The sequence below is a fragment of the Larus michahellis genome, chromosome 7 (assembly GCF_964199755.1).
Source record: "Larus michahellis chromosome 7, bLarMic1.1, whole genome shotgun sequence".
NCBI lineage: Eukaryota > Metazoa > Chordata > Aves > Charadriiformes > Laridae > Larus > Larus michahellis.
The window spans coordinates 39,753,865-39,780,251 of record NC_133902.1 but is presented as its reverse complement, the minus strand read 5'-3'; the positions used below and the strand labels follow the sequence as shown (position 1 = coordinate 39,780,251).

Here is a 26,387-nt window from a genome sequence, read left to right as displayed (position 1 = left end):
TGATACTGAATTACTGGGATGGCATACCACAAAAGCCATAGGTGTACTTGGACTATGATAGGCAGTCTCCTCGCTCTTAATAGTAGAATAAGGAAGTCACCCTCCTTTGAATATTTTAAGAATGTTTTTGTTCCTCTCCCAATTTTTCTTCTTCTTCATCGTTCTTACAAGATGCCTTGAGGAAAGCCTGTCTCAAAGATGCTGAATTTGTAGATTTAGGAAGGACCTAGATTCTCGAAACCATAACATGAGTTCAAGTATTAAAACCAAGTGATATATTTTAGAAGCTGGTGAATCTGTATCTGTGCAATAAGAAACAGCAAAATAAGAAGTCCTCACATACACCTAAATATACAACACACGCTAGAAAACTGGAAATTTGACAAAAATTATATTTATTTATTTTTAATTTAAAAAATCCACTGAAGTTGACACTTAATTTTGTTGCTTATTATAAATTTCTTAACCTTTTGTTTCTCCCTCTCTTATCTCTAAAACCCAGGGCTGTGAAAGGAGAAGAAGAAAGAGGGGGATAAAAATAAACTCAAATTTACCACCCTTTATCAACAGGCAGATGTGGGGGAAAGACTGTGCAGGGAAGGGAGAAGCAGTGCAATAATCACTGCTTAACAGCAACATTTTGTGACTAAAATCAGAATCCTATCAAGTCTAGATAAAAGTCTAAAACTGCTAAAACAGATACAGAAGAGACAGAAATTGTCTGAAGTGACCAAAAGCACTGGGACTTCATTCCAGAGGACAGGCAACAAGAAAGATTGAAGCCATCACCAATATTACTGTGCCGTTCCTTACACATCTTCAACTGGTACATGAAGACAGGCTCAACTATATGATCTAATGGACAACTCAAGAGTGCATGCAGACCACCACTTGAATCAGGAGTTTGTGCCAGAGACAGAAATTAGCAGTACATATAACTATTCTATCATAGCAACGAAGACGAGAAAGTTCAAGGCTCTACGTATATCATAAAGCAGAAGTAATTGCAAATATACGTCTACACTGTGGATAATTGGAAAAATGTATTGCTAGATACCAAAAATGAATGGAAAACGAATGCAAAATAGCCAGAGGGAGAACTGACCTTCTTATCGGTTTCACAGTGAACAAGAGCTTCTTTGTAAAATTTAATTGCTTTTTCATAGTTTCGCTGGGCTGTAGAATGTTTTGCAATCTCAGCACAAATTTCAGCCGCTAACTGTTTCTGTGCAGGAACTGCATCCAGCTGTTCTATTTGAGCCCGTTTAAGCACTCTGGCTTGTAATTCCCGAGCCTAGTGTGGGGAAAGGAGTGAACAGTCAAAAAGTTTCAAAGGAATGAATTTTATATTTTCTACTTTAAAAAAATTAATTAAATTTTTAAAGGTTCAATAAGCACAATATGTATTTTATTGATGAAAAGCCCCAAATAGTAAAGAAGCAGATAAAAATGTCTCCACTATAAAAAACATCAATGAAAACAAGTGAAACGAAACAACCTTCCCCTAGTATCTCTCCCTCAAAAACCCGTCTCAAACTGCCTTGCTTCCCCAAAATTCACATTAAAAACCTGCTGGAAAGCAACCTAGTGTTCAACACTTTCAAGAAGACAGAGTCCCAATGTACTTTTTCTAAAATACTCTTTATGACAACTGTATGCCAATACAATAATGTATAATCTCCACTTTATAGAACATGATTTTGAGATAATCATACATACAGTATTTTGTGAAACATACGGAACAGGACATTGGAATGAGCTTATTTAATACTCCATCTAAGGAATATTTCGGTCAAATATATTTATTTGAATAAAGATGGCATTTTTATTGGTCTAAGTTTCCCCCGTATTTCTATGCCTTGCATTATTTATAACTAACATCTTCCCCACTTCAAATGGGTATGTTCCAGCTATAACTACTGCCAGAGATGTAATCACAAAAAATGCTGGTGCAGGACATCATTGAACAAAGCCTCATTAATAAAGGAAAAGTAATGCTTTTACACACAAGCCCTGCAGTTTTATTTAGAACAATTTTATCACCATCTCCATAGGTTCCTGTTAAGACCTTCCTTAGTTTCCAAGCTACCTTCCTACACCAAAAATATTCAATAGAAGTGTTACGTGTCTTTTCCTTTTTTGCTTTTTCTTAAAATTAAGCTTTTGATAAGGTGTATAAAAAAAAGACTCCAAACACCATGTACTTAACTCCTTTATTAAGCACAGAATACTTGGCGGGGGTGGTGTGTGGGGGGGGAAGGCAAAAAGCCCTTCAAATTTTATTTTCTGAGGTCCTTCATTGAGGGAGTGATTAAGTCTAGCAGAAGCACAGCGGTAGAGCTCTTTGTTAACAGCAGATGCCCCAAAAGAGGGCGGATAAGGAAATAGCTATGCCCAATTCTGATTATGCCTGATAAGTTTTCTTGGATATCAACTGGAATTCTAGCCCATTAAGACACAAAAGACTCCCCCTTTCCGCTCAAGCAGCTTTGTAACTATCTTAACATTGAAGTAAAATTTCAGAACAGCTGCTTCGCTCATTTAAAAGTTCACAAGTTGAAGAGAAAGAAGCAGTAGCATTAGTCTGTTTCTTCTCACCCCTCTAACATTTTGCCTATCAGGGAAGGAGAATTAAACACAAAGTAAAATCTGGGAGGAACTTTAACATCACCCTGAAAACCAAGGGAAGACTGTTTAAGAAGAGGCAATAACATGACCAAGCAGTTTGTCCTACTGAAGTAATCAAAATACAGGTGGTTTTGTATAAATGAATGTGTCGGCTAAAGAAGAAGGAGCAGGAAAAGATTTCAAAGAGAATGTGTACAAGGAAGGACAGTTTTCAGGGCAATAATAAAAACAACAATAAAATAAAGAAAGGTGAGAGACACAAAGTTTTTGAAGTGTGATGTAGTGAGAAATCTGAAAGAGTTAAAGAAGTAAAGAAAACAGTTAAGAGAATGAGACTGGGGGAAATTTACTAAAGATCAATGGGGAAAAAATGTCATCTTTGAGAAAGAAAAAACTACATTATAAGGAAAACAGAAGTAAGAATTTAACAACATATTAAATAGCAATATCAGTAGGATTTTAACTCATGTACGATTATCTTTCTAACTAATCTACATAACTAACTATTCTTGCTAGTCAGAAGATGCTACCAAGGCTTACTGTTTCTGTAACAGAGTGGAGGTATAATGGAAGAGAACGTACTGACCCGATCTCTTCCTTGACCTTTGTATTGAGAAAGCATCTTCTAAATGGATTAAATTATGTCTAGCTTCCAACTTTGTTCTTTCAAGCCTCAGTCTGAGTGATAATATTCAACTCCAGAATGAAGAGATCTTATTATTGCTATTTAAAGTAAACAGCGGTACAACAAAATGTCAGGTAGCCATTGAATGCTGTTCCAGATTGGTCTGAGTGGTGCTCAATGCAGAGCTAAAGATATATAACCTAGCTGCCCCCATAGTCAATTTTGTTTTAACCTGCTCTGCTAAAAATATGCTCCATACACAAAGGAAGGCATAGTACGAATGCAGGCTTCCAGTAAAAGCCTGCATTCTGATTTAAAATTCAGGTAACGCTGCTCACAAAAAGCTTAAGTCTTTCTAATCACTTATGTTCTTTACATTTTGCACCAGTTACTGGTATTTTATCCCTACCAGGTACACTTTTTCCTCATTTACAAAAGTACTTAGGTTAGAATCTGGGATAAAAGTGAGGACTTTGCAAGCTTTCATAGATTTTTTTAGTTTTCCCCTTTACCTGTTGTAATGAAACAATAGCTGCATCAATCTTCTCCATTTTGCTGTAAATTTTTGCCAGAAGCACCTGGTAACGTCCATCTTCCATCAGAGAAGACAGTTCATTAGCTATAAGAATTGCATTAAACAAACATGATTCTTGTAAGAACTGATCTTGGTAAAGTCAAAGAAAGATGACGCTCTCTACATACTGAAGGCAAAAGCTTAAGTGAAAAATTCAGAGCTTAATCTTATGAATTTAGGATTGTGAATTTGGCTTAGTGTGTTGTTAGTCAGCAGGGTAAACATTACAACCTACAAACAGAGTGAGATTTAAGGGCAAAGACACTGAAAGATGCAAAAGGAGCACATAAAAGTGACTGTCTAGTCCATTTGCATTCTCAGAAATAAGAGAAAAGCTTTTGATTTAAGTCGATAGGAAATAAAGCCCCTCCTGACATTTCTTGTCTAAATCCTCCTCAAAGTCAGTGAAAAATGTCCAAATCAATTCAAATGAGTGCTACTGTACAGGTTGTTTGACGAAATTTCTACTCAGACCTCAAACTACCTTTCTTTTGCTAGAGTCTGGAGCAGACATGAATACAGTTATTTTAACTAAATATTTCAGTAACTACTCAAAAAGAAGCAAGCTGATTTTGAATAATAGTTAAAATATATATGCATAAAATAATATTTGAAGATTACAAGTTCTCCCCGACTTCTATTCATTTTAATCTATTGACAAAGTGGTATCTTCTGCACAGTTCCACCTTAAAATTTAAAGGTCACCAAAATCCATGTTTTATCTTTATTAAAATTTAAAGAATAAAATTATATTGAGCTATACTCTATCAGCAAACTGTCTTCAAAGTGCTGTAATTGTGACATGCTATTCTAAATCAGAGATTAGGCCATGTAGCCAAACATGCAAGATCATTCCATACAGTACATTCTCTTTATTTCATTTTTCTTTCACTAATGGGGGGTATTTTAGCATTTCTAAAAAAAGATACTAGACTGCTCAATATTTTTCCCAATCAGCCAATGAGATACACCTTTTTTTTTTTCTATGTAGAGAATGCATGTATATCAAAGATGTATAAAAAGAATATTGGCTTAGGTACTTTTTACTTCATTGTAAGATGGAAGAGTTGATTTTAAAGTACATGAGGCAAACTGTATTTACTGCTAATTTATCTTTCTACACTAGAAGATCAAGCTGTCTTGAGTGTGATTATTAAAGTTGCCAGATCCTCAAAGGCTTAACTAAGTTAGGAATATAACGTTCAATCAGAGAATTTTTTTCAGCAAGAGGTAAACAAGACAGAAAACCAACATTCCCCTGCACAGTATGAATGACCAGTAAAATAGTGACAAGACTACAGAGACGAGTAACAACACTTGATAATGCTAACTTTCTGTATTCAGGTAGTCACAAAAGTTAACAAATATAATTAAACCGCTGCAAAGATTTCCTTATTTAAGGGTATAGCTCATGCTAAAAATCTTAAAACTTCTTAATTGCCTTTTAACAAAAAAAAAAAAAAGGGGAAAAAATCCAAAAGTTTTAGCTTTGTAACCCATATTCCTAACACGTAAAAGAGGTTCCTAAGAGACATCTTAAACCAGTTCAATCTCTTTGCTCTGAAGGATACTGGGTTACATTTACCACCTAAACATCCATGCCCTAACAGACTCATCTATACTTGATCAATTCAGAACCAGAACATTTGTTAGCACAGAAAAGAAAGAACTCTGCTGTTGTATTTACTGACTTCATCTATCACAGATGTTCCAAGTTTAAAAGTCTGGCAAACGCACCTTTAAATATAAGTGAAGTTTATTTTAGAGTGCATTTCTCATTTATCACTTAATAGTTTCCTGTGTTTTACAGTTCAAAAAATGTTTATATGGAACTTCAGTCCTCAGAATCATGCAGAAAACACAAACAACAGTAGAAATTGTATGTTTTATTGTAAATTAATAACATTCCTACCAGGCTCATGGTCTAAAGCTTGCTGAAGTACTTTTTCTGCCTTTTCATATTGCTTCAGTTTCATTAAAAGCTCAGCCAAATCATAGCAAAGGAAATTCTGTTGACCGCTTCTCAGTGCGGCCTCATAGTAACTGATTGCCTAAAAGGAAGAAACAAAAACCCAAATATTATTTAAAGACAACCACCTTGCTACTTAGGTATTTAATGACATGCATGGTTTTCTCTACTTTTTTCATTGCTCTTGTAATCAAGTACTTTCTAATAAATAGTGTATTAAAAAGATGTTATTCAGTTGCGAGTTCAGGCTTCCAAAAATGTAATGCCAAGTTAGACATAAATGAATAACTAGAGCCCACATTTTGATAAACATGCATTTACACAGCCTAACCACATTATCGCGTTCTATCTTTGACAGGATGACTGCCAATTAAACTACATTTTCATTAGCTGCTGAAGTTGTATAATTCCAGCCAGACTGGAGCTATAAAGTTCAGATAAAACACATAAAATACGTAATGAAAAGCTTAAAAAAAAAAACCAACTAAGCATAATCTGATAGAAAGGAGTCTTCTGTCTTTGCATTTTTAAAGACTGCCAATCATATCAATTAAAAAGTCAAATATTTACTCAAGAAAAAAAAGCAATGTTCTAGATCAATAAACTATTATTCCGTAAGTGTTTAAAAAACCACTTCTAAATAACAACTGAAACAGTCTTGAAACAGGAAGAAATAAAAAAATTAAAGTCCATAAAGCATCCGTCACCATACAGACTACAAGTTTTTCTACAGCAACTCTAGAAACCCTCACAGTACATTATATTATTATACACACAAAAAGAAAGGGTCTGAAGTATCATGGAGCAAGACAGGAATCATACACTGAGCTGCTTGTAATAATAACTGACCTAAAGATAGCAACTGAAAATTCTAACATTGCAAACTAAATAATTTAGACACACAATCCAGTAAAAAAACCAACCAAACAAAAAAATCATTTCCTCCTGCAAGTTTTACCCAAACATTTCCTTCTTGTTTTCCTAGAATAAGAAGTTAAAGCCTCTATTACTACTCTCCTAGCCAATGTTAAGGCTAGGAGATGTAACAAGACTAGGTCAATGGAGAAGTAATTAAATGTGGTTTTGAGTGCAGGCCAAAACCACATAAACTGCAAGTCATCAGAACTACAGTTCAGCAGATTTGTATCATGTGTTACTGTGCCTTTGACCAGATATTTTGAAGGGGATCTATGAACTCACTTGTAGGATAAAAAAAAAGACTGACTGTTGCTTTAAAGTGAAAGGTTTGCTTCTATCCAACCTAAAAACAGTGAAAGTGCAGTTGACTAATCACATTGTTTGACATATGTCACTCTAAAAACAGTTTATTTGCTGCAGCAACACACTGGATATTTCACATCCAATGTGACAAGAAAGAAATCTGTAGTGGGATTTTTATGCAACAGAAGTCCCTAGTCACTGCTTGGTAACTTGCTTGGTCATTAATAGTCTGCCTGGAAAAAAAAAGTCTATTAAATAGACATCCCCACAAGATGGAGAACCTTTGGGTTAACTCCAACAGCACTTTTCTCCTTTGGCAACCTCCTGGCACAATGGTAATAAAAATGCAACTTTAAACAGATAAGATGATGGCACATTAGTACAGTGCTTGAAAGAGTCTGTGCAGTATCACTTACCTAAACTGGTAACACACAAACTCAGACTGGAACCTTCAATCAGTATTATGCCTGACAAAAAGTGATGATGGGAGCTAGGAATCCTGTCCTGAATCCAAGGCAGAAAATAGATTTCATAGAATCATAGAATAGTTTGGGTTGGAAGGGATTATCTAGTTCCAATCCCCTGCCATGGGCAGGGACACCTCCCATTAGACCAGGTTGCTCCAAGCCCCATCCAGCCTGGCCTTGAACACTTCCAGGGATGGGGCATCCACAACTTCTCTGGGCAACCTGTTCCACTGTCTCACCACTCTCACTAGGAAGAAATTCTTTACTGTATCTAATCTAAAACCTACCCTCTTTCAGTTTAAAACCGTTACCCCTTGTCCTATCACTACACTCCCTGATAAAGAGTCCTTCTCCATGTTTCCTGTAGGCCCCTTTTAAGTACTGTAAGGCTGCTATAAGGTCTCCCTGGAGCCTTCTCTTCTCCAGGCTGAACAACCCCAACTCTCTCAGCTTGTCCTCACCGGGGAGGTGCTCCAGCCCCCAGTCATCTTTGTGGTCCTTCTCCTAATTTCTTCCAAGTCCAAGAGAGATAAAGGGACCATTAGTTGAAATAACTTCCGTAAGTACAGAGGAAGATTGTGCTAAGCACTTATGGAAGAGGTGCTCCTGAAACAAAGCACTAAGCCATTTCTCTTACTTGGTCTCCCAGGCACTGTCTGTACCCATTTACTGTTTATTATTTCAGTACAAATGACTAGAAAAAAGAGCAGACACTGAAAGTTAGGAAGTTGGCACTGATTCCTCTGCAATTTAAACTTGTCTATCAATCCATGCTAAAGCAATTTGTACAGAATGTATATGCCAGCTTGGGAAGATGTTGGCTTCCTCTAAAAAAGAGATGAGAAACTCTGTTTCTTTCGCAGCACATACGCACAAAACAGTCAAGTGTTTTTGGTAACATGGATGCTATTTAAGAACATTGTATTAAAAGGCTCAGTGAGTTGTAAAAAAACCATAAAAGACCCAAGTTCAAGATTCCTGTAATGGTACAACCACACCTTTTCCCCAGCATTACAGCCCTGCTTGCTTTTCCCAGGCTGTCCCAGAATACTTTCTACCCCTCTCTGTCCTGTGCAACAGCCACAGAGCTGACTGACCAGGTATTTTGAAGAGGATCTGAAAACTTACTTCCAGGATTAAAAGTCTGTTTTGTGCTTTAAAGTGAAATGCTGTTTCTACTCAACCTGAAAACAAAATCATTCAAAGCCCACATGTTCACAATAATGGAAACAGTACTTAATTAGCCTAATACACTATTTATAGAATACCTTTGAATAGTTATGCGTTTTGATTAGGGCTTTTCCTATTTTACTTGCTAAAGTTGGATCTTTCGGATTTTTCTTCAAGGCCTGCTCGTAGACTTCTATGGCTTCATCAGGCTTCAACAGTAAAAGACAAAAACACAGAAGCTAAGGATTAAGAAAAAAGTGTATGAAGAAAACAAAATCTGGTAAAACCTCCAGGAATGACTACCAAGTACTAGTGGTTCATAAGTTACAATACTTCCAAGAGAATGGTCACAATGAAACTGCAGGAAGTGTAAATCCCATGTAAATTTACATTTCCATGCTAAACCAGAATGTGTTTCAGAACTCTTCTGAACACCTCCAACTTCTTTCTAAATTTAATTTACCCCTTACTTTACATTTTCCTTAGTCTTATGGTCAGTGTTCTTCCAGATAAAATTCTCACCTTGACTTTCACTCGGTCAGCTATCAGAAGAAATGTGTTTCAACAGCTTTTTCTTTGAACTTAGATCAGTTACATTCATAGCCAGTAATTATGATTTTTAAATCCTAAAGCAGTTTCTGTTTGCCAGCTACCTATCAATAAGAGTCAGCATGCTACATTGTCTGAACTTGCCAAAGTCAACAAATGACTCAATCTATTAATCTCTAGCAAGAATTTACCTCTTGAATATTCATGTATGCATCACCAAGGAGGAGGAAAGTATGAGCACTTGGCAGTTTTTCTACTAGGTCTCTGGAAAGAGAAGACAGAACCTTGCTCAATGGTTAACATGTCAACACTGGTACCTAAACAACAAATAGGGCACAACAAATTTATCCTCTGCAGATTTTAGTTTGTCTTTGCTTATGGAAAATAAAACAAAAAAACCCCAAAATATCTTTCCAAAATAGGACTTCTAATTACTGTTTTAAATGTTACAACATTTATTTAAATGAATTCATTATGTCACTAAGTATTTCTGACTTATTGTAGTGGAAAGGGGGAAAAGTGAGCTCACCATGCCACCATTAAACATTTAGGAAAATATATACAGACACCCCCCCCCCCCCCAACTTTTACCTATAGCAGCCAGCATATAACTTCTTATCTTTCCTGTACTGAAGATAAATATCTGCCATTTTTTCTTTAGCTTGCACAAAGTACGCCTGTTCAGGTGTAATATTTCGGAGCATAGTCAAGGCTTGTTCAACATCTCCTTGAGCAATTGCCAGATCTGCATTTGCAATCACGACTCTTAGTTCCTCAGGAGTTCCAGAAAATTCATTAATGGCATCTTGCAGTATTATAGCAGCTTCATGCTGCAAATAATAAACCAAATAGAATTAATGTATTTCATGTTGTTGAACAGCCAAAAATAAAGACATCATAAGCAAATGAATGTCTGGTGGCATTACACAAACCAAAAGTTTGTTCGTTCGTTTTACACCCCCCCCCCCCCAACTCTTGATTTTGTAAGTAAAATTTATGTGATATGAACTACCATAAAAAGTTTTACTAGAGAAAATAACATTTGTGTTGCATATATACAAGTAAGTGCTCAAAATTCAACTGGACAATGCCTTTAGCACCTTGCACTAACAGGTCCTGCTTTGAGCAGGAATACCTCCAGATGTCGCTTTCAATGACACGATTGTATGGCTTCTCTTATATTTTTACATGTACGTAATGCCCTACTGCTTGTTAAGATACAGCAGATAGCAAGGATGCTGATACACAAAGATAGGGACACAATCCAAAAATACTTCTAATAGCATTAGACAGCAAAACAGGAATCTACATGCTGGAAAATGAACATCAACATTATTCGCTCCTCAAAATTAAAAGGGGTTTTATAGACTCAATTTTGAGCACCTGCAATTAGTTGTGTTTTTTTTTTTTCTCTCCTCTGTACAGTTTAAGGTACAAGTTATCAAGTCAGCTATTAACATCTTCGAAATTTTACCAAGTCCTCTTGGTAAAAGAGGTGGTGCTTTTCTATTCTGAACTAACAAGGATAGACACTTATGTTAATGGGAAGAGGAAATTGTTTTCAGGCATGTATTATATCTTAAAAGTTTGCCTTCTTACCGGTTCTCCATTCAAACGATGAGCTTCTACCAACTCTAGGAAGACAGACACACGATCACTTGCATCAATTTCAATTCTTTTTCCTTTAGTTTTTGAGGAAGGTGTGGATTTTCTCATTCCAGGCAAATTCTTTGCCATCTGTAAGGTCTTAATAGCTTCTGATAACTCTCCCATCTTCTTCTGGGTTTGGGCCTTAATTAAGTGATAAACAGGATGCTCTCTCACCTAAAGAAATAAGATAAGGAATTTCCAAATTTTACTTTATGCATAGTATTCAAATCCCCCGAAAGAAGATTTTCAATTAAAAAAAAAAACAAACCAAAAAACCAAGCAACAACCAAACATTGACCTCGGTTCCTTTATTCCTCCAAATATATCCAATTTCAATTTCGGTAAGCTACCTATGAAAATATTAGAATTTTCAAAGAGTATGCAAAATAATAAGTAAGCTTTTAACTAAAAAAGAAAAAATACGAGATGAGACTCTGGGATAGAAAAACATTCATTACAGCATTATTTGAAACTAGACTGAATTTTAAGGGATTTGGAGCATCTCCCACACTTCATTAGGCTATTAATTTAAAGAGGTATACAATCATTATTTGGCACAAGTCCTGCCTGTCATTTTGCCACCTTCTTAAAATATACTTCACATGAAAAGGAAATATCAATAAGGAAAATGTAACTGTATTCTAATTCGCAAACACCTCAGTGTCTCCTAACTAGGTAGTTAATCTGCATCTTTCTTGCATCACCTGGAGGAAGGAACCAAGATGGCAGCATGCTTGCAAGGAAATGGTAGTTTGTCACTTTTCAGCTAAGCTGTCAAAAGACTTAGCAGAACTCAGACCTAACGAGTGATGTGTGGAGCGTTAGTTATATATAAAGTTCCACCGATGTCAACTAATCAAAAATCCCATACTTTAGTGTATTAGCCCCAAGAAATAAAACTGGTGAGGACCACTGCAAAACAGTGAAAGTCTTCTAATACAGTTCTTAATTTACAAATTTGCTCCTGAAGGGAGAAAAACAATGAACAAAGATGTGATATTAATGCAAGAGAGCATAGCATATGGCTACTCTCTTAACACTTAAGAGTGCTTAAAGCAGCACAAACTGTCAAGAGGTAACTACAGACCCCTCCTGATGCCCTCATGCATCTGTGCGTATAATTCATTAGCAATTGTACATCTGTGCAAAAAAGTCCAGAAACAACACTGGATCACTCTTCAAGTCCTATGTTGGCTTTTAAAGACTCTTACAGTGTTAGTCTGTAATTACAAATTGTTTATATAATGTTTTTAATATTTATGTAAGGATTTGAGAAAAAGATACCATTTATTTCTTTTGTACTTCAAAACAATTTCAAAATGTTGTAATAAGGTATTAGTTTTGTCATTATGGTCATTTCATTGATAAATATTCAGATACCATGTTCATATAAACATTTAGATATAAAACTTGTAAACTCACCTCAAAATTGTAGCTCAGGCAGAGTTCCAAGGATTGAGAACATAGTTTAGTATTGTTTTGAGCCAAATACACCTGGGCCATCAGTAAGTGTGCATCTGCATAAGAAGGATTCCTTTCAAGACAGTAATGCAGATGACTGTAGGCTGCTTCAATATCCCCTAGGAAGTTAAAAAAGGGAACATGAAAGAGTAGTTGGTATGAAATGCAGAGGTTAAACACAGAGCATTTATTAATTATCCACCAATTTTATGATTTGGGGGTTTTGTGTTGGGTTGTTTTGGTGGTTTTTTGTGGTTTGTTTTTGTTGTTGTTTTTTTTTTTAAATAAATATGAGCATTTAGTGAATAAACTTGCAGACAAAGTATTATGTGGCTATGGAATGAAATCAAAACCAGGTCAAAGGGAAGATATTTTCCCATTGTTCCATCTGTAAATCATTCAGTAAGCAATCTTTTTTTGAAGTAATTGATAAAAAGAACCCCACCATATTTATGTACCTGTACAATTAAGCTATGCTCATACAAATCACAAAAAAGGCAGTGCAAACGTTCTTCACTTAGCTGTAATCAAGTGTTCTGCAGTGAAAGACAAATACTCATTATGATTTAAAAGTGTGAAATTAATTTTTTATATTAAAGAAAATAAAGAGGTGGATAGCTAGTATTCATTTAACTATTACCTGACAAGTATTTTACTTTTGCAATTAAAAAGATAGCTTGTTGAAGACCAGGCACAGTTTTTACCACAGTTTCAAGAACAGAAGCACAGTGCTTGAGAAGTGGTGAAGGAGACTGCCCAGGACTTGCAGGCTAGGAATCAAAACAAAAAGCAACAATTCAGTTGACGTGTTTTTGACTTAAATTTCATTTTTAAGTCTGAGCTTCCCTTTAAACCCAAATGAGCAATAGCAAATCATTGCTATTTTCTTCATCCCAAAAAGCCGAAAGCTGTCATTGCGAAGAAATAAAGACATGTTTTAATTTTAAGGGGGCAACTTCTTCATATCAGCAGGAACACATGACAGCCTCCTGGACTTCAAGGATGATAAAAAGCGTTAGACCTGACATAAGCTGAAGAGTCAGTCCATAAACATCTGGTGTCAGAAAAGGTTCTGGTCCTGTCCCTCCTACCCTCATTCCACACTGCTAGCAACAAACTATTTCTCAACAAAGCTGAGAAATATCTAGTTTCATGTAAACTGCTAGTACAATGTACCACATTTCAGTTGCTCATTATCAGAAACGTTGTTCATTTCCCTCTATTACTTTAGCTAGTTGCTAACTGTTATATATAAAAAAGGAAGAGGCATCTAAAGATTGTTCTGTTCAAAGCTAACATTTCCACAGGACCCATGTCCCGGGAAAGCAGCAATCCTCCACTATCAAACTGGAAGCATCCACCACCTGGCTAAACTCCTTACTTTCTAATACCACAAACTCCTTTTTGCAATAAAGAGATACTGAAACTTCAGGAAAAGCCTATCTTTTCTTTTACAAATCATTATATGGACAGGAAAAACAGTTTTCATTCCAAATTAAAAACCATCATCACCACTAAGTACTTCTGGAATATACCCCAAGGAAATCTTCAGACAAGACACTACCTCATAGAATGATGCTTTTTCTGCATCCATGACATGAAATTGTCATTGCTACTGATGTTTTAGACTTTCAACCTTTACCATTTCATTATAGATGGTAGGACAGATCATAACAATGGAAAACTACTTGTTTGCATGTTAAGATTTTAAAACTGTACATAAACAAATATTTATGTGAAGGTTCTATAATTAGACTAGGAATCTGTTAATGACAGGATAACAAGAGTTGTCTCCCAGCTATTTCAGATGAACAACGTATTTAAGGAACACACTTTCTAAAGAAACTTTAAATGTTTTTCTTCTGCTTTAGAGATGTCAGGTCCCCATTCAATTTATTAAGTTCTACATGCCTTTGTTGCCAAAACTAGCACAAACAACTGCAGTCACAGAAAATTAGCCATCTAAGTGAGCCTTCTGTTTGAGATTAGTAATAATATAAAAAAAAAAAAGGTAGCATTCCACTGATTTTTACCAACACACCAAAGAAACGGAAACACAGGAAGAACATATGTACGTTGAAAAGATATCCTCAGCTGACAAAAATATTTCAAGAATAGGATAGTCAGTGTGAACATCCTTGTTTCATATGGAGATAGCTCTCTTCACTGTATTGTTACAGTTTCCTGATCAAAAGAGATACTAAAAACGTACAAATAGACACACACAGTGCATTAAAAAAAGATCCGAAGTTTCCTCACGTGTCATTATTACAACTCGTTCACTTCACAAAAGACGTATTTTCATAGTTATTTTGATCAAATATCTTAAAACACACTTTTACTTAAAATAAATTCACATTTTAAGAGTGAAAAGTTTCTAAATTTTTGCTTCATGATAAACTGATCTCAAAATTAAATCCATGAATAATTACCATTTTCAGGCAGACGTAATCTACAGCTGCTTACCTGTGCTGGGCAAAAATTAAGATATTCCCTAATGATTTCCAGCAAGAAATCAGGGTTTAGTTTTTCAAAATATTCCACACCAAGAGGAAAACCATGCAAAGATGAAAAGTGAGTATCCAGAACATCATTCAATAAGGCAAGAACTTCTTCTTGTCTCTTATGTTTTTTCATAGCTAGGACTGCATGCAAGAAAGACAATTCCTACAGAAAAAAAAAGAAATAAGGCATTCTCCATATTCCAGATACATTCACCTGTTATTCATGCAATACTACATAATTACTATTATTAGCCTTTCTTCTTTATATTGAGGCATACTGTAAGGCATTTAGTATGTTCACTGTAAGTGACACTGATGATTATTATATCAACGCATTCCTTTAATTTGTGTGAGAAGCTCTATATTTTTTTGAGCACAAAATCCCAAAAACAATTAATATCCCTTCCTTCCTGACATTTCAAACCTATCTTCAGAGATAAAGCACTGCAGAAAGGCAATGATGTTTTTACTCTGCAAGCAAACAGCCTTGTGCTGCAGAGTTAGGCAGCACATTAACTTAAGTTGATAGGAAGAAAAAATTGAAATTCCATTAAGAACGCTCTGCTCAAGTGACTTAAATACAGAACATGAAGTAGCTTGTAGATCACAATTCAGACTGTAATCAAAGTATTTTAATGAAACAAGATGTCTCCTACCCCAGATTTCCCAATGGACTGTTGAATTTCATTAAGAAACTCCAACTGCTGCTCTGCATCTTCTAATTGCCCTTGTATTAGCTGACAACGGATAATTCCTGTAACATATTTAAGTATTTTATTGTAGATTTGTCTTCCTAGTCAAGCACAAGCTTTGTTTTCCAGAATTAACCTTTTCTTCCCTCAACCTCTTCATAAAGTGTGGATACGAGAAGAACGAACAGATAAAGACTCATGGTAATGCAGATTTTATAAGAAATACTTAGGATAGATGATGAATGATTGATACATTAATATATGCAATGCCATAAAGCAGTTCCATGGAAAGACCTCATCCCTTATATTACAAAGTTTAAAACAGTAAATTCAACTGGTTCTAGATTAAGTAGAAGAACCACAAAGTCTGGCTTCTAAATTCAGAACAAGTACAAGAAGCAAAATGAAGTAAAAAAAAAAACAAACAAACACACACCACAAAAACCCACACCTCCCCAACTCCCCGCACAAACCACTCCTACCCCCTAAATTTTTCATTTCAATGTTTGAAATTTCAGATTAGAAGGCAACTGCATAGTCAAGGAGAAAAAAATGCAGGGGAAAATCTGTGATGCAAGTATGCTATGTTTTCTCTCCATTTTCTTGACACCAACTGGACTTTAGCAAGAGCAATATTTTTTTTTTTTTCCAAAGAACATAACATGTATATCAGAAGTATCAGATGTTTTGACTTGATTATGTTTTTCAATCTAATTTAGACACATACATGGATAGCTTGCTCTATCAACTGCCCTTGAATTTATTTTTCTAGAGTTCTCTAGTTCTTAGGCACTACAGAAATAAAATAATAATAAATAATAATAACAACAATAATAATAATAATACAGCCACATCTCTGTCCTTGCCATTACTTTGAGAGTTCTAATTTAAAAGAGAACAGTTTCATTTCCAAAAGGAAGGCCAAAAGATATAGCCAGTGAAGGGAAACTGTTGCTACAGGGAAGACATCATAACATGAACCAGGAAGTACTGCCCAACACTCCTAACAGTTCTAGATTTTCCTAGTAGCAGTAGTAGGAAAACTTGATAAAAAAAAAGTATCAGCTGTGTCTTAAGACCAGTAAAAAAATCAGAAGAAAGAGTAAGACCTTACCAGTTAGTGCAGAAACACTTGTTTCATCAAGTGTCATAGCAGTTTTGTACCATTTTAAAGCTTCTTTCACTTTCCCTTGTAAAATCATTTGGTAGCCAAGTTCAGTAGCAAATTCTGCATTGTCGGATGCCAAATCAGACGCTCTTTCAACTAAGGTTTGCGTATGCTGAAGGATGAGTTGGTTTCGACCACACTAATGGTAAGAATAATCTTTAAACCTTAAGTTTTTCTTATTTTTCAGATTCACTTAGAAAAACACACTGAATATCACTGTAGCAGTCTAAACAACATCATCTCTAATATAATCTGTAGTAATTCTATAAAAATTGTGACATTAAAGTGTCACTGGATTCAAACATAAATATACAATACCATACAATGAAGGAATAGTTAATGGTTGCTTTCAATGCTTCCTTAAAACTAATCTGATAAATATAAAGATTAAAGAAACCTCCCGTTTCAGGTCTATATGATTAGTCTTGTCACTTTCCTGCATAAAGAATATGGTTGGTGGACAATTGAGTGTATTTTCATGGGAAATCTGTTTCTCATTTAAAAGCAAGCTGTAAAAACATTTTTGGAAATGAGATGGCTTCAGTATCGTAATTCATACTGAATGCAAAGCTTTAAAAAATGTAATTACCAAAGAATACACAAGGTTATTTCAATTGTCTCCAATCTTCTACTTTTTAGTAGACATTTAACATCTGTCTACCAGAAAGTAAAACAAAAGTCAGGGTATAAAGCTAGTTGTATGCTGCTTAAAAAAACCCCAAAACAACCAAACAAAAAACCATACTCACTGTTCTACTGAAAGCTAAAGCCATTTTACAGAAGAGCTGTGAATTATGTGGTTCTAACCTGTCCAGTGCCTTAATTAAGTCTCCCAGTCTTGCTGACGCCTTGGAGAAAAAAAGGAGTAACATAATAAGTAATAGAAAGAAAGGATTAGGACAATTGAACAGTTTTCACTAAAAACTAATCAAATATTTTACTATACAATAATATCTTGAAATTTAAACTCAGAAGTTTTCAGGGCCCAGAGTTAGATTTATTTTGGAATTCCTAGAAAAATACTCTGAAATAGTAAAGTGACAATAAAGTAGATCACATGTCCTCTTTACACGCTCTAAAAAAATAAAAAATAACGAAAGACTTGAGCTGAACCTGATATAATGAAAGTGTCCCATAAAGCAAGGTAGTCCGAAGAATCCCTGATCTGTGAATCTTGCTCCGGCTTCACTGTGATATAAACATACATGCTCAGAACCAAAACGCTTTAGATCCTCAGACTTTTAACATCACAGTTTCTCAAACCACCTACGGTACTTTAGATATTTCTGTGGTTACAATAATAAGGTACATAGGGTTTTTTTAATATGATTTTACATGTAGACACTGAATCATGGATAAATTCCATTGTTTTTTTAAGTTTTTTCTAGACATGAATCTTAGTCATATGTGACTTTTTACCCCAGAATTTTTTGTTTACATGGTATCATGTCCAGCAAGCTTCATTCCTGGACGGCTTTACTAAACTGGAGTCTGCAATTGTTACTCTTTCTCCATATTTCCGACAATTGTGCATAAGTAAGACTTAAATTTGATTATAAATACACTAATGACAAAAGAGTTCTTTGCAATAACTAAAAGTGTGTTAAACTTCCTAAAGTATCTTTTCCTCTAGAACTTGAAAAACCTACAAAACACCAAAAACATTTTACTTTTTTGCTAAATCTCCACTTAAATTATACCAGCAACTTTGCATAATGAGAAAAAGATATATTACAAATATTTAATGATTCTTCCTAACAATTTAGAAAATGTATTTTAAAATTTACTGAAAAATGGCACAAGCACTACTTATACAAAATACATGCATATAGCCCTGTGAAGGAAATTATCTTGGGAGTAGAAGGAAAAGAGAATTCTTAGAGCTAAAAAACCCCCAGTAATTGTCAAAAAAGATGGAACAAAGCGAAGGTTATACAACCTAACGTTGCAGACTGTTGTTAAGTGACTCTGACCCCCTTCCAAAAATTTATTACTATAAGACCTCATTATTTCTCTTACTTCAATTAATAAAATACTTAAAAATAACTGAAGGCTTACAATATCTTCTGAATTTTAAAAAGAGCATTTAAATAATAAAATATTACTTTGATGATTCAGATCAACATGATTTAATTAACTGTCCAGAGAAGACTTCTGTGTGGCTTGACTCCTCTTCTCTGGATAAGCAAAAAAGTAAAAAATTGTATTTCCCTTGGCATCCATAGAACACCCCAACAATAAACTAAAACAGCCATTTGAGTCAGAACAGATGAATATACCTTTTCCTGCAGATAAATACTGTAGCACAGGACAAGACAAAGTTTATGAGAATAAGAGATAAAGAAGATAGAGCACATGGGATCTAGTCCCTACAAAGTCTGGGTTACGCTCAACAGTCTGCTGCTTCGAAGACTCACCTCAGAGATATTTCCTTCCCTGCACAGATAATGCAGGGCCTCCATTCTTATCGCTTCTAAATTGAGGGCATCTTTCTGTAATAATCTAAAGCCAAACAAAAGGTTAATGTAAAGAAACCAAAACAAAACCTTTGCTTGATCATCTGTTTTATCCTAGAAGGAGAATAAAATAACTTGTACTGCACAGTTACTTTAAGTCATAGCTCTCAACTGAAAGCACACCTTTGTTTCTTTAGGCCTATCTCAGAAAAGGTCCTCTTCCATCCAAAATGGATTCACGTATTGATGTAGGACTCTCACAGAATTAGAAGGCTGGGTTCTAATAACACAATTTAGTTTAAATGTATTTTTTTGGAAAAACTGATTTAACATTCAAATTCATTAAAAATGAATGGAAACGTATCTGCTTTTGTTTCAAAGTGTTCTTACTGTGTAAACATGGCAAAAACCATAATTAGCAACGCACTACTTCATACTCAACCTATGTGCCGTTTCAACTGCCTGCTCCCAGTCCTGTAAGGCTAGTTGTAGCTTCATTTTCTTTATGAAAGCAGGAATGAAGTTTGGAAAGTTTGCAATTATCTGGTTCACAGTCTCCAGAGCTCCTGAATAATTCTGTCGGACCTCAAAATACTGTGCCTAATGGAAGGAAGAGAAGTCACATCAAAAGCCTGTACACTCACATAGGTGAGAAGATTCAGAAGTTCTTTCATACAGAAACCAGGAAAAAAAAGCTAGTGAGAGAAAAATCTTTCTTTAAGTGATAGTTTTACTTCAGCATCAACCACAACTACAGATACTGCAACAATCAAATAGTAAAAGATGATGTGTAAAACCTGGTGTGTGGTATCAAAGGTATTTGCAGTTCAGCGTTTACAAGTTACTAGTCAGTTACAAGCAAGGAAAAGACAGAGAGATGTAGTGAGGAGTAAAAATGTCTCATTAGGTTTTAAATAACTTTGTATAAAGCATCTCATAATTTTAGGATATTGAACACAACCCACAGATTAAACATTTTTTCAAGCCCTGAGGTATGTACCATCTAAAAATCCACACTCAGTAGGTCGCTGTTGGTGCTGGCATTAACATTTCTTTAATTGTAAGGCAATTTACAGGGTACTTAAATACATAATTACTTCTGAAGTATCAAGTATCATAGTTTTACATTAATTTGAGTAGAAATCAGTTTAGGCCTTAAATCCTATATTTTGCTTTGATTTTACTGACCAGATTCCAGCTGACTGTACATGCCACTGTATTTCATATTTTTGAGATAGAAATGGTGCAAATGTAGTAGTTTGAGAGTTAATTTCTTAAGCCATAGCAAGATAGCTGTCTGTCTGAAATCTAACTGCAGTAACTAAATTTAAGATATACTGGTAATTGAACTCAACAGTCCACACACAGCCAAGTACATATGCCTAATCAAATACTCCTGTGCACGCTCTCCTGAACTTTAGTCTTATTTTTATTGAACAATTTTTTTCTGGATTTAGCTTTAGAATATTAAATAGACATATTAATAACTAGCTATGTCTGTAATATAAACAAGCAGTATACTCTGAAACAAAAAAATGTGTAAAAACAATTCATGCCACTCCCTTAATGAAATATAATCAAAACAAGCACTTGAAACAGACTAATGACGATTAAAAAAAGAGTGTTAACAACGTTTATAGACGATCACACCAATGTTTAACTACTATTTTTTTTTTGCTATGGCACTCAGCAATTCTGTAATGTGGATAGGTGTCCCGTGCAAAAAGAAAGAAATCACAAATACTTTTATATTTTCAGGTGATTTGAAACCTCATTTCTAACGTATCAACACATGAATAAAACCGGGGGGGTTTGCACATATAATAAAGTCATAACCTCAATATACATTTAGACTGATTGTATTTAACACATACCTTTCTCTTTCACACTGCTGTTTAACAGAGCCTAAAGTATCATCTGGTAGCAAATTTTATTCCAAGGGGAAAAAGAAAAAAAAAAAGCCAGCCACATAATTTTAACATACTGTAACATACTGAAAGGACGTACAGATGTGTGGGACGAAACAGTTACCAGCTCCAGTTCATAAAAAAAAAAAAAAAGAAAAACAAAGGTATACATTGTATTTAGTGAAGTACTATCCCACTGCACCAATGTTTTATAATAGATAAATGTAATAATACAACAAGAACTCCCCAGAAATTCATAATTATGTACATGGTAACAGACACAGCGTACATAACTGCAACCCAGGTATGCCCTTTTGTCTTAATCTACAAAGTAAGAAGTCTTACGAAATCCCCTACTTGTTAAAATTAACTATAAAATATTTAAAATGGGCTGTCTACCACAGGAAACACAACTGTCAGTATAATTCTATTGTGCTAGTAATCAATTTGTGTGATAACTGTTTTACATGCCTTCAACAATGTTACAAATCAAACTTCATTTCTGCTAAAACCTAGTCTCCTCCTCTGAACAAAACCAGCATGACTGAGCTATATTTCTACTCCTTGAACAAGCTCACTTATAATAGACAAGTATTCTCAGCATCTCTCTAATCACTCTACAAGACTAACATGACATTTAGAAATTGTTAGAATCATGAAATAAACTTACTTTACCAAGCAGAGCAAAAACATCATTGCCTTCCTGCAGTGCTTCATCAAAGTATTTCACGGCTTTTTTAATGTGAGTTTCTTTCCCACAGGTGAGATCAAGCCACGCTTTCAAAATCAACCCCTGTAAACAAAATATAAATTGGAATTCTTTGCTAACTAGGTAGTAAAAAAGTATACTAGATACAGTAATAAGTAGAAATAACCTAAAAATAAAGTAGGACTTAAAGTACTTATTTTTAGCTATTAAAAATGTATTTGAAATTATAACCAGTCTACAGCATAGCCTAAAATATTAGTAATTCATTCCAGCATGAAATTAACCAAATAGTATATTTACTTACAGGATTAAAAAAACCAAACAATGGCACTGAACTAGTCTAACATGCTCAGCAGACAGAACAAAACCTTGCAGAACTGATAGCATAAGACTGCAAATATTTCCGCAGAATATTTTCTTAAGATTTTGTTTATACGAAATACTGAGAAACACATGGGGTGGTGTTTTTTTTTTTCTATTGTCTGATTAAAAAGAAAAAACTGTGTGCGAAGGGCAAAAGATCTGACATTTTTCAAATCCCCAATAGTATTATCAAAAAATAAAATAAAACAGTACTTAGACCTTTTTAAAAGGTGAAGTGTGTCTTTTCATTGAAGAAATTATTACTTGTGATTAATGAATTTTATTTCTCTTATGTGTTTCAGATACTTAATTATCGCTTAAGTAAATCAAATCTATTTTGAAGTGCTGCATTATTTAAACAAATTATAATTGTCATCAAAACAAATATTTAAACTATAAAATATCACTAGCTCTTTCATAACATAAAATTAAAGTAGTGAATCATGCATTTAAAGCTCAAAGGTTAGTAGAAGAGCCATATTTTGTAATTGCTAACCATCAGGGTCATAATTTTATTATGCAACAGGAACCAGATGAAATTCATATACTCAGGCATTCTAGAAAAATGGGAGTTATTTTACTTCTGTAAAAGGAGTATATAGAGTATTTTATCAAAACGAACTGCATATATTAAGCAAATCATATTTCACAAAGTTTAAGCACCCCTAACCACCTCACAAAAATCTGAAGTACACATAACTTTGTATTGTCAAACTAGGAAAAGGGATAAGGGGATAAGTCTAAGTAAACTTAGAAAAGGAAAACTATTTGTTTTCTATGCATTTAAATGCTAATGCACATTTTTATGTATGTGCCCGTCCCTCTGTAAAAAAAATAAGTTAATTATTTCAAATACATTAAATACTTCAGCTGGAAATATTTCCTACTAAGCAACATTCCCAAACAATGTCTCTTAAAATCAAAAACAAGCAAACAAAACCCAACTACTACAGTTTCAATTAGCAAAGTCAGAAATACTGCTAGTTTACCAGGCAGTAAATGGCATATCCTTAGTCTATTTAGAAAATAATGTATTAATGCTTTGTGATATCTTTAATTATTTCTTAATTAGTAAAAATTAGCCAGTAATTTAAAATAACTACTCATTTTAATTATTAGTGATAGTTCAAAACCTAAGCCATTACTTAAATTCATAATGTAATTTCGGCAATTAATGTTTGTTTAGAATAATTGCAGATTGCTAACCCAGATAACATCATACAAACCATAAAACTGTAGATTACAAATTGAGCAATGTACTGAACCACACAGAGGAACAATTCAGAAACATTTGTGTTTAATACTAGTGTCATAATAGAACAATTATGCATTCAAGTAACAGCTCTGCCTTGAAGATGTCTGATGACAAAAAAAAAAGTTATTTTTGGTTTTTCCTCTCCTTGAATCGAAGCTAAATATCTCCTTTAAAAAAAACCACAGTATGTTTTCACAAACCTCCTTAATCTTTAAAGATTCTAGTCAATTTTGATGTCTGTATATAAATGCAGAAGACACTGTTACAGACAACACTTAAACATATTTTAAAATAAACCACATTCAGTAAAAACCCATGCAAATTTTGCCTTTAACAACTGCCGAAAATTTAAATCCCCAATACTCTGGGTATTTTTAAATCTTCTGATTCAAAACAGGTGTCTCCCTCTAGTGAGACTCCTACATTTAGTTTTTGCTAGGAATTATGATGCTCAGTATCAAAGTGGCAAAATTGGCATAACTACATATTATTTCCACTGGTCAACGTAGCCCTCTCATTTCTTAAGTGAAAATGAATACTTGGCGGACAAAGAAATAATTACGGGAATTCTACTCAGCCCTGCCAAATGAATGTATGACATTAAGAAAGAAAGTATTAGAACACAAAGCAGTTAAAGAAAACCTCTAAACAGCATTGGAGCAATACGTCTACCCTCACAGAATACACGGTACTATTACTATTTTATACAGGAAAAAAAAGTTACCTCTTTACCACCACCAGAAACTTTGATCATTCTATCAACATATTCACGGGCTTTGTCCTCACGACCAAGATGCCACAAAAATAAGCCAGCAAAGTAGAGAGCCTGCTGTCCTGCTGTTTTACGTTGCTCCTTCATTTTGGCATCCAATTCTAGAATAGCATCTCGATCTGAAAAGGTTTTGTTCAGAACTTTTGTTGATAGCATCTCAAAATACCACAAATATCTACATTTAACTGTAGAGCAGTATTAAAATGCTGAACACAAGATGATTTACCTCCAGAATCCCTGGAAAATGTGTGATGCGTTTCTTAACACTAAAGCTCATTTTCTTACATCCTCACTACATCCTTATTGTCAGTTGCTCTCATCAGGTTAACCCCATATAGAAATTTCATTTGGTGTGTGGGACTTACTGCCAAATATTTTCTTTACGCACATTCATTTCAGGTCCTTCTTTAGGAGCCATTAAAATCAAATGTCTGACTCTTACGGCCATGTCTTTCTCAGGCAGTCTTGAAATGCATGCTGATTTTGCTGCCCTACACTATTAATCCTTAGGGACTCAAATAAGAGTGATGTCATTAGAGCTGTTTCACATCATACTGCTTAACAAAACAGTCAGTAATAGTTAAATCTGCACAGGCAGGAAGATAACAGGCCAATAGTTTAATGACAACTCCATTTACCTGATAAATCAACTGTGTTTTTGAGAATATACACTTAACAAAATAACCCCGTTTTTTAGATTGGAGAAAGGAACACCAATGTTTGCAAAATTCTTTTCCCCATTTGTAAGGTCAGGGTAATTTGAAAGACAGAAATGGCGCAGGTTTAGTGACTTCTTAAATTGCAGTTCTGCTCAAAAGTACACATATCAGACAAAACAGAACAACAATCCCAAGCAGCTTGACTCAAATATCTTTTTTTTTCCCCATAAAAGATTTTTCATCATGGTAGATAACTCAGATGTGTGGGGTTTTTTTGTGTTTTAACATTCAGTCTTACTCTTTACAGTTTTGCGTTTTGGTATTTTTGTTTACAATCTTGACAAGTGTCACTCAATTCAGTAATAGATATTATGTCAAATGCAAAGCTGGAGCATACCTTTTTAAGTTAGGTAGAATTAGTCTACGACTCTCAGATCTCACACAGCTGTTTAAAGCATAAAGCAGTATTGTCTTAATGAGCATACCTGGATTAGGGCTCTTTTTATGGGCATAAATCAGAGCCATCATTGTACAAAGTGACACCTCCTGTTTGCTTTTAATAGACTCCAACTGTCGAATACCCTCTTGGATGTCACCTAGTGAAAACAAGTGTAGAATAGGCTATAACATTTTTCAAGACAAAGAATATCAGCATCAAAACCTCAAACTGACTTAAATTTTTCCCTCAATCTTTTCTTCTGTGTTTTAGATAACACTTTCTTCATAACTTCCTTCATTATTCACACATCCCTTTTCACTTGTTTGTGCAAGTCTTTCAAACAGACATAAGAAAGAAAAAAGCATCTCAATGCTGAGAACTTGAAAGGAGTTATGTGCTAGTTCTGCCAACTGCCATAAAGATGAAAATAATCTTTATTATTTGTTTTATACAGGGCACTGTTTCTTTATATAGCCAGGACTTTTGCCTTGTTTGTGTGAATCTTTTGAATACCATTAGAAGAGACAAGATCTTGATAAATCGGAACGTAAAACAGACTAAAAAAAAAATTCAGTGAGTTTGGGAACAGATACAGCACCTCAAAATCTTTTCAATCCTTCCTTGCCCTCCCCCACTTTGGGTTACTTGTTAGTATTCTGGGACATGCTTGAAATATGGATTTAGCAAAATAAACATCTCAAAACTGTTTAATGTACACAAAGATCCTCCTCATAGGTGTTAACTGTCAGCTCCTCTGTGGCAGGTGAATATTATAAAGTTAGATACAGCTGCACTGAAGCAAGAAATATTAGCTAGAACAAGCAAATTTACCTTTGTGATACAATGCAATGGGCATTTAAACAGGGCTCAAATTCCTTCCAAGGAACCCATTCACCTGAGCCACGTTCATGTAACCATTTAAAAAGAAACAAATAAAGAGACACTCATTATTTCTCACTTCAGCACTATGTGGTCTCCATCAGTTTCATTCAAACTGTGTGTGTGTGTGTGACAGTTCGTGAAACACTGGCAATCGTCTCAACAAGGAAAACATTCAGACTCTGTAATATTGGTTTCTTTCTGCGTAGCAGGCTAAAGACTGCATTTTGTGACACCAGGAAGACCAGCGTTTTAGGAGGGCGGCGAAGG

General features: G+C 34.7%; 1 protein-coding gene across 3 annotated transcripts in view; it reads right to left on the bottom strand.

Annotated features, from left to right (window-relative positions):
• Positions 1 to 26,387, bottom strand: part of TTC21B (tetratricopeptide repeat domain 21B) — a 42,322-nt gene that overhangs the window by 15,459 nt on the left and 476 nt on the right. For 2 of the 3 annotated variants that reach the window (XM_074593589.1, XM_074593591.1), the window contains exons 3-20: positions 25,285 to 25,395; positions 24,093 to 24,259; positions 21,712 to 21,834; positions 19,577 to 19,734; positions 19,096 to 19,180; positions 17,428 to 17,526; positions 16,625 to 16,817; positions 15,475 to 15,572; positions 14,781 to 14,981; positions 12,955 to 13,084; positions 12,276 to 12,433; positions 10,803 to 11,027; positions 9,795 to 10,033; positions 9,395 to 9,467; positions 8,753 to 8,893; positions 5,740 to 5,878; positions 3,766 to 3,872; positions 1,106 to 1,294 (exon numbers count right to left, since the gene is read on the bottom strand). In XM_074593589.1, the coding sequence (XP_074449690.1) occupies positions 1,106 to 1,294; positions 3,766 to 3,872; positions 5,740 to 5,878; positions 8,753 to 8,893; positions 9,395 to 9,467; positions 9,795 to 10,033; positions 10,803 to 11,027; positions 12,276 to 12,433; positions 12,955 to 13,084; positions 14,781 to 14,981; positions 15,475 to 15,572; positions 16,625 to 16,817; positions 17,428 to 17,526; positions 19,096 to 19,180; positions 19,577 to 19,734; positions 21,712 to 21,834; positions 24,093 to 24,259; positions 25,285 to 25,395 (2,636 nt within the window). The remainder of the gene's footprint in view (positions 1 to 1,105; positions 1,295 to 3,765; positions 3,873 to 5,739; positions 5,879 to 8,752; positions 8,894 to 9,394; positions 9,468 to 9,794; positions 10,034 to 10,802; positions 11,028 to 12,275; positions 12,434 to 12,954; positions 13,085 to 14,780; positions 14,982 to 15,474; positions 15,573 to 16,624; positions 16,818 to 17,427; positions 17,527 to 19,095; positions 19,181 to 19,576; positions 19,735 to 21,711; positions 21,835 to 24,092; positions 24,260 to 25,284; positions 25,396 to 26,387) is intronic. The other variant, XM_074593590.1, reaches the window with a different exon arrangement.